This window comes from Limulus polyphemus, unplaced genomic scaffold, assembly GCF_000517525.1.
Source record: "Limulus polyphemus unplaced genomic scaffold, Limulus_polyphemus-2.1.2 Scaffold286, whole genome shotgun sequence".
Lineage (NCBI taxonomy): Eukaryota > Metazoa > Arthropoda > Merostomata > Xiphosura > Limulidae > Limulus > Limulus polyphemus.
This window is the reverse complement of record NW_013665896.1, coordinates 38102-47683: the sequence shown is the minus strand read 5'-3', so window position 1 is coordinate 47683 and position 9582 is coordinate 38102. Positions and strand designations below refer to the sequence as shown.

The following is a 9582-nucleotide window of genomic DNA, read 5'->3' as shown; positions in this document are numbered from 1 at the left end:
CAGTGTTCTTTGATGGCTCCATTTTGTAAGTGCATTGTTAGACGTCTTGATAGGGTTGTGGTAGTCATCACTAACTACAACTTTTACCCGTTGTTCTAACAACGTTAAGACGGCTTATCGACTTCTTGAGAAGAATATATATATATATATATCTTATATTCGATGACTGACAGATGATTTAAAAGTCATCAATATAGATACTGTTTGCAAGTGCAGGAAGAAGTTGTTTGGTTATGGCGTTGATCTTAATGCTAAAAAGTGTGATGCTAAAGACTCGGCCTTTAGGTACTCCAAGTTCCTACATCAAGCATGAGGGTAATATTGATATCACACGAACTCAGAATGATCTCTCAGCTAAACTTTATGAAGGAAATTGGATAAATTCCACACAAGTGCATGAATGGAGGTCCTGCAAAACACTGAACCTCCACGTGGTATTACAAGTCTTCTGAAAACCAAAGACAATTGAACTTAGATGCCTCCTCTTAAGGAAGGCTTTCCTCATTGACATTTCATGTCGCGTAAGGTGATCGAGTAAAGGAAATACATGGATGTGCTGGATTGGTGAGAAAAGCACTCTTCAAGGGTGTTGCAATATCCTGTAAATCGGCAACCTCATGACCATTTGGTTACAAAATTAAAAAAGGTGGGAGGTATACTTCTCATTGAACTTTAGAATCTTGTCCCAAATGACCTTGGAGCTGTTGGTGAAAGAGATATTGGAAGTGAAGTTAATTCAATATATATCTTGATTGGACAAGAACATTCTGGAAAACTTGTCAAGGTCTAGGGATCACAAGGACAGCTACCTGGAGAATACTATAACTGACTGCTTTCACACAGTTGTTAAGAAAAGGTGGGTTAGTAGGGTCCGTGTAATGTTTAAGGTCCGAGAGAGTGATGAAGGATGGCCTGCTTTCTTACTCCAGCTTTCATTGTAATACATGAGTTAAATGACATTGACTGCCACCAGTTTCCTTCAGGATGATAGGAAATTAATCTCTGCTTCAGGGATCATTGCTTAATTATGGCCAAGTAGTTTGTTGCAAGGTCTCAGACACAAATCAATCACTAGGATCCCTTCCTCCCCTTCATGGGTCTCAGAGAAGTAAATTGTACAGGCAGAACTTTCCCTAGGAGGTCCATTCACCACATACAGTAATACACATCGAGGGCTATTGTTCTTGATTTCAATAAACTTACTAGCTTAAAATTGCAGTAAAATGTTTATTAACCAAATTTCAAATACATAATTAGAAGGAACAACACACAGACATTGGTGTTTAGGAATTTGAAAGCTGTAACAGGAGACAATTTCCAAGTAACGTTATGGCACTGTATTGAACAACAATACGTTTTTCTGTTTACATAAACAACATGAATCTGCAACTACATGCATATCATTTTATCAAGGTAAGTATGAATTATTATTATCATTATTAATAAATAAGCTATCCAAAATCCACATCACTTGCAGCTGTGTGAAAATTAAAGACAGCTTATTACCTGAAAAATGTTATTTTACATGACACTGCAAAGCGTTATAAATATTATTTTCAATTTATTTCCGAACTTGCATTAATGATTAACTGAAATACCTCACACTAAGTGATGAATTTCTGTAACAATTTATGCATTACTCATTACCTCAGGGTGAGTACACACACGCCCCTTCTTGAAACTTCCTTTGATTTATAAAGCTATTTTATACTTTAACAACCTAGTGAGTTATGAGAAAGAATAAGTACTTTAGTGGTGCATTTAGAATTGGGGACAAACATCTTATACTGCTACTCAGGAATGCCTCTTAAAGCATCTGTACTAACTGCTGTCACTATTTATCAGTTTGTTAGCTGAATAATTCCAAATAGCTTAAATTTATAACCACCGTATCATTTGTGGATTTTCTTTAGGCTAGACCATACATTTTACAGTATAAGGATGGGTTTGAAAACCACTAACTTCACGTCTAACCGAACTGTGCATGCGTCCATCGAAGATATTACCGACCTTACACCCGAACTGGAATGCTACCTCAGTGACACTTTAATCCAGAAAACAGGTAAAAAATATCGTTTTTTTCTCAATATTTGCAATATTTATGCTACTTTGTCCTAACATATATTTTGATTATTATGAAGAGAACGGTAATAATGTTTATGGTAGCCTATAGCACCATCTATTAGCGACTTTATTGTGCACCTATTACAACAACAAATATACAAAACCTCAAACAACTAGCATGATATATATTCTATACTTACCACAACAGTGCTTGAAGTGTTTCCGGTCTCTGAAAGTAAATATTATTGTTTTGAATGGGGACTTGCGTGGGCTACTGGTTAGCGTGCTTGGATTGTGAATCTAAGAGCTCATGGTTCAAATAGCACCATGTGTAGCTTTGTGCGAAAATTCAAAAGACTTTCGAAATTCGAATTCTGTTTGTAAATGAAATGAGAACGACTTTATAATTACCGTTAGCTTCTGCTTTTATCGCCGTATTTTCATTATACAGAGTGTTGAGTAAGTCATATTAAAACGATTAGGAATATGCAAATCGGCAAATCATTTGACAAACATAGCCAATATAAGGTCATGGTGGAACGGATATATCAGAACTATATTTTGACGTCGTTTGGCGTTTAGCTGGTAAGGTGATGTCATCGAAAATCGATCGCTTTTAGAAATGGTATGTAACATCCCGTTCCGACCCAAAATATTCATGTACTCATATCATAAAGACATTTTCAAATCAGAGATTTAGAATTTCTAACAGGGGGATATTCGTTTTACATACTGGCATTGGAAAACAAATGGAATATGAACCAATTTGGGAAACCAGGACAATCCAGAAACGGATCTGCAACAAGTTTAACCCTGTTGTGATAAACAGAGTGCGGCATTTTGTAACACGCTAGAATCCACGAACACAAAGGTGAATGCCAAAGGTCGCCTACGTGCCACAGGCAACAGCACCCAACATATTCAAGAAGGATATTTATCCGGAGTCACATGTACATAAGTTGCTTCCATGACATCTCAGTTCAACCATCGCATACGTCAAGCAGCTAACATATATTTATAATATTCCATACGTAAACATGCTGATCAAGTCGCCGGATGCAGTGTATATGGATTTGTGTATGACTAGACTGTTGAAAAGGTGCTGGGAAACAGTCGTTTTCGTATACTAGATGGATTATGGAAAGAGAACAGGGAGGAGTGGTGTGTTTTGGAAATGATAGCCTTATGGTAGAGCCTTTTGTACTGGAAACTACGCTGCAGGGCTATTTTCAAGGCTCAAGATTCACGGCCATCAGAGCATGACAGGACATGGCGACATAAAATGTAGCGACATGGTGAGGCTCCATCGTTGTTTTGCTTTAATGTACTCTCTTTACAACCTCTTTACAACTTCATCAGGGATGAACACAAGCTTAAACAAAGGAGATAACACAAGGCTTAGAGAGAAACGTGGAGAATGTTCGTTGGAGTTATAAGACTGGCTATTTCTCAGTTATGTATTTTACTCTCCAGTCAGGGCTGAAGCAACTAGATTGTCGTATTTTGTTTTGTTTTGTGATCGTTGAGAGACTTTTTAGGGAAAGAGCGTCTTGAATTTGCTTTTTTTCGCAATTTTATTATCTGATGCGTTTCTTTTAGGAAATAACCTTACAAAATATTTCGATGTCACTAATTAGGCAACATTTTCTTACCTTAATGCAAATTTACTGGCTATTTAAATTTCATATATTTACGTTCGTGGATGTTTTCAAATGTATGTAAATACAAATTTTTGACTTTGTCAATTTGCAGGACAATAAAAAAAGATCATGAACTCCCCTCGGATTAAAGAAAAATTCTGATCTATTTTCCACAGAAGAGTAAAAAACATTTTATAAAAGAATAGTGTTAAGCAATGAGAGCTATGAGAGTGTTTTTTGAATATATGTGATTAGTTACGTGCCATCGACAATGCTTAACAATTGTAACTAACAAATGGTGCCAACCATTCTTTTTAAAGGCTTAATTTCATGATTTGCTAGAATAAAGAGCAAAATGTGGGGTGGTACAAAATTGTCTTTCCAATTTTAAAATTCACTTATCACATAACTAAGGAAATACGACAATGCAGTTTCAACATCTTGTAGCCAAACTCAAACAATTTTTATTGTCATATTTCACTCAAGTGAATAGTGTTACTCTGTGAAATGGCAACCGTGCAAGAAAAGGCTGAATGAGTTATTTAGCTTGCAGCGACCAAGTCAGTAACTGTGGTACAGCGTTATTACAGACACCAGTACAGGAAAAAAGTATGGAGGTATGTTAAGGATATCGTGTATCGCACACCTGTAACAAACATTACGGAGCTAAAGACCAAAATAACGGACGCCATCGCTACTGTTACTGTAGTGAATGTAGAGTGAAATCGAATATCGGTTAGACGTACTGAGAGCCACTAATGGTACACACCTAGAAGTCTACTGACACGTCAATAAAAGTGTTTGAGTTTGGCTACAAGATGTTAAAAACTGCATGGTTGTACTTTCTTAGTTAGTTAATTATTAAATTTTAAAATACGAAAGATTATTTTGGGCCACTTTGTATAGTGGAATGTTTAAACTATTCTAACAAGAAAAGTGAAATAATGTCATGTTCACGCATATCTGGTTTTATTTAAGTTTATAAATAAATACATAACAATGCCTGGAGGGCCATTTCCAAAAGATCAAACTTAATTTTCAGTGTTAACACATAGCTTCACATTCTTGTGATTTTCTCAATAACCATTGTAAACAAGACCCTTTAACAAAAACTTTCTCTCATTTTACATATCTGAAAAGAAAACCAAGCACCAGGACATTTAGAGAACTCAGTTCGTTGGAAATAAAAGATAATTTATCGCTATTTTAAACGATTTAAATCTATTGCAGTGATATTTAAACAAACTTGAGTTATTCATGTGGTGAGAGATTAGTTCAGAAGTGAATTCCCTGAAGCAGTCTCAGTTTTCAAAAGGGTTTTGTAATTGCTGCAAGAATAGCCTACAAGTTTCACGTCACACAAAATGATACCAGGATTAAAGTTATGAACCACATTTCTTAAAAAAAAATCGTTTTACAATGATGTCAAACACATAAAATAGTATCGTGGCAAGGGTCAAAATGTACCCTTATGTATTTACAAAAGATGAACAACAAGACCTGAAATTTTGTTTTTATTTGTATTGTACACGTTATATCATTTAGTATATATTCGACTGATCATACTACTCAAAAGGGTTTTGGAAAATTGGAACCATGAGCAATTGTCAGGCTCAAGAAAGCTTATATAAAACAATGAAATAAAATAAATTTTAGAATTATCAGATATTGTTCTGCTTTAATTATAACATTCACTGAACGATCATAAATCCTAAAAGAAAATATATAAAACAAATAAGATATGGGAGAACTAAGCACGAAGAGAAACAGTTAAGGAATATATAACAGTTGTGCAATATAGTAATTAGAAGCTTCTCATATGCGAAACAGCAGTTAAATATTTAACTGTGAGATAGAAATTCTATGTACGCTATTGTAACGTTTTGTTTGCATACAGTAGAAATTTAAGCATTTAAATGTACATTATAATGTATGTAACTAAATGCATATTTGAATAAGGACAATGTAGTTGTAGGTATAACTAATCCACACGTGTAGAATAGGACAAACAAATTATAAATCTGTATACAAAAGGTAAGTAAGACCGAAACTATAACATCGAGCTATACATATAAGAGTAATTGTAGCGTTCATCCGTACACAAGAGAGTAATTATAATACTGTGCGTGTTTGTGTGAAAGCAGAGCCACATTGGGCTATCTGATGTGTCCACCTAGGGATATTGAGCCCCGGATTATTGCAATGTAAATCCTAAACTCACCACTGACCCACCGGGGGACCTGTAGTGTTGAGCTGTGAGCAAGAGAGTAGAATTAGTCTGTACGTAAGTCAGTAATTATAGCGTTGGGCAGAAGGCAAAGTGCAAATGGGTATTGGATTGTTACGCAAAAGAGCATATCTACAGTTGAGCTGTACGTAATAAAATAACTATAGCATACGACGTCTTTACTTTGTAAATTACGGAGCGTAGTTTATCAATAAATTTGAGCCTTTGGTTTTCTATCAATGAATTATATTTTGAACTAAAATGTCACTGGCCAACTTTTTGTCTATATATACTGGTGCAAAGGAATATCAATAATTCTTGTTCCAAGAATGATAAACCAGTCACGTGTTTATTGCATTCAACAAGAAAAATAAGCACCTTGTATAACAATAACTGAACTATGTTTTAATATCACATGTAAAACAATTTTAGTCTTATGTATATTGTTCATTATATCAACTGAAGTGAAATAAGCAATTATATATCCAATATCCTATCAACTAACCTTATGGCAATTAAATAATTTGAAGTATGAACATAACTCAATAACTTTAGATACTATAATAATATGATAATCTATACCTCAAATGTACCATCGGCCGATCTGTAAACTTTACATTTGTGTATAGATTTACATGTGCTACAAAAATATTATTTACATAATAATTTCATATTGTAATTTCCAGATATGAAATATACTTCATGGAACAAATATGTTTTGTTTTTCAACAGGAAATGTGTCACTTTACTGCAATGCAGTGTGGGATGGAATTTCTTGCTGGCCACCGACACCAGGTGGTCAAATTGTTGAAATATCCTGTTTTGAAGAACTGAACGAAATTGCTTATGATAGATCTCGTGAGTACATTTTATGCTATCTTCATTTTGACTGTGGATATAAAGTAAACTGTAGATGATAAGCAATTTAATCTTTTCATAAAATGTTGCTGTTTTTGCTGAATTATTTCCCATGTAGTAGGCTTGAAGTGCATAACACATAAAAATTGCAGTATTTTAAAGTTTAATTTACAGTTTCACGACCCACACTTTTGTTGTATTTACGCTTTTTTTACTTCCTCTTCTCTAGATTATTTTGTTTTATTTCTTTACTGCGCATTCTGAAATTATTGTCTTAAGTAAACTTAGTAGAAGTCGTGGATCATCCGTGGGCTTGTTCATATCTTAGAATTCTAAGTTATTCATATTATGTTCTAAAATTCCTAATATATGAACTTAGATCAACTTTATTTATTTATTTATCTAAAATTATGATATCGTAGTTAACTTTCATCTTCAAACATGTATACTTTTTTAACACTGAACTTGTTATCAACCGTAGGAATTATGAAATAACATTATATCTTCTTACAGAATCACTCTAAATACCCAATTTTTAAAAATAAGTCTGCATATTTTAAATTGGCTTATGAAAAATAATTTATACTGCGAAACGTAATCTCAAAATTGCGAAGGTACTAGTACAACAGGTTGTTGCTATAGTAGAAGTAGTCATACGTTAACATTGCATCCATTAATTTTCGATATTTGCTTGTTATCGAGCTTTACGTTTTACACGCATCATGTTGTTTTTATGTAACAATTTCAGAGAACGCTACCCGATTGTGTCTTGAAAACGGCACGTGGGCTTCTCGAGCAGATTATTCTCGTTGTCAGCCCCTCTTAATTGACGAGGAATACATACAGGTATGTTATAACCATTTTTTACACGTGTTTTTGTTATAATATTTAGATATTATCTAAATAATGAATAGCTTTACATAATATACTTAAGTTTGTTATAAAAAAAGATGGTTAGTTTCGAAATAATAATTAGGTATACATAGCTTAACTTGATATATTAATATCAGTTATAGGTCAGTTTATTACAACTTGGTCGCTATTGGATCAAACAAACTTTTAACGTATTAATACTAGAAATAAACGACCTTATAACACCAAAATGTTGTTTTTACTTAATTTGACGCTCAACATTTGACTTTACTGTAGTTTTTTTTCTCGAAATTTACTTCATTTAGCGAATTCTTTAGCTGAAATGTATTTAGCTATATTTTAACAAAATTATTATTTTTTATTGGGTAAATTAGCCTCTTCATCTTTAAGTTGTATATTCGAAACTTTACTATGAGTGGTTGTTGGCCAAGCCAAAATTTCATTTATTAAACAAATACAAACGACTTTTCTCCCCAATAGCACAGCGGTATGTCTGTTTCGATACCCCTGGTGGTTAGAGCACATATAGCCCATTGTGTAGCTTTGTGCTTACTTACAAACAAACGACTTTAGGTATTTTAGTTTTTTTCAGACAATCCTTTGGTTTACAGGAACACTGCGGCTGTTGTAGGTGAGAATTGTGATTTTTTTCGTTAGTTAATGTATTTTGTTCAGTAAGTCGGATACGATATACATCACGTTTTAATGGGCTTTTTTTATATTATAATTTTTTCAAGTTTTTCTGATTCATTTGAACAAAAATTCTGGTTTTTTTTACTTCTTGGAATTTTAACGACCATAAATAGCTTTATGGAAGATAGGATGTTTAGAAATAAAATCGAGATATTCTGAGGTTTCCAACGTAAAGTTACGATATATAAATATATTTCAATTAGAATGAGAACTTCCACTTGCTCGATATATTTTAAGCATATTCACAGCTACACGACTTTTCCACACAAATACGTTTGTACAAATATATTGTTTATTCAATAAAATGTGGGTTATCTTTATAAACATTTTAGTTTCGTAAGTGTTTATGATACACCAAGTTTCTTCCTCTGGAATCAAGAATTTTATAGACACTTTATCGTATCATAATATGTATATTTTCTTATAGTAAAGGAACGTGTGTTAGTCGTGTTGTCTGTGATAGACAGTGGAGTTAGATGTTGGACATATTACCTTTAACGTGGGAACGTAAATCATTGTTTGTTTGTTTTAGAGCGGAGCCATATTAGGCTATGTGGTGTGTCCACCGCGTGGAGTCAAACCTCTGATTTTAACGTTGTAAATCTGTGGACTTACCGTTTCCCATTAAATCATTGTAGACCATATGAATGTATTTCCTTGCTATTATAATAATAAATGATAATAATTGCACATACATTTTTTATGGTGTGAAATTAATGAATTAATTTTCGAGAGATTTTTTTCATAGTACCAATAGCAAGGTAAATATTTATAAAAGAACTAAAGCCTTGTCTTAACACTTTAATGAAATTAAACTATGTGATGTGTAATTTTAAAATGGTCAGTCCTGCATGTCAAGAAAGGTCTTCGTGTATCAAAAACCAGTATAAAGAACTTCAATGTTTTGTTTGAGATTACATCTGCAATTTACTAAAATGTATTTACTTTTATGGATTTTAAAGATCAAGAAATAGAACAGTCCTAATCAAAACGATATCAACAAACATTAATACGGTACTTTGTTTGTACCTGTTTTGCCAGTGTAAGAAACAATTTAAGCAACTTACATCGTTTAATCTTATCTTCATAATTAGTTCTTCCTAGACGAGCAAAACATCATTTTGACAGTAAATAAATGAGCTGTTTGTTTGTTTGTTTTTTGAATTTCGCGCAAAGCTACACGAGGGCTATCTGCGCTAGCCGTCCCTAATTTGCCAGTGTAAGACT

At 33.4% G+C, this 9582-nt stretch overlaps 1 protein-coding gene across 1 annotated transcript in view; it reads left to right on the top strand.

Annotated features, from left to right (window-relative positions):
* LOC106457043 (diuretic hormone receptor-like) overlaps window positions 1-9582 on the top strand; it is a 63493-nt gene that overhangs the window by 22996 nt on the left and 30915 nt on the right. The window contains exons 3-5 of the mRNA XM_013916427.2: window positions 1914-2062; window positions 6664-6789; window positions 7538-7635. Coding sequence (XP_013771881.1) covers window positions 1942-2062; window positions 6664-6789; window positions 7538-7635 — 345 coding nt within the window. The 5' untranslated portion in view covers window positions 1914-1941. The remainder of the gene's footprint in view (window positions 1-1913; window positions 2063-6663; window positions 6790-7537; window positions 7636-9582) is intronic.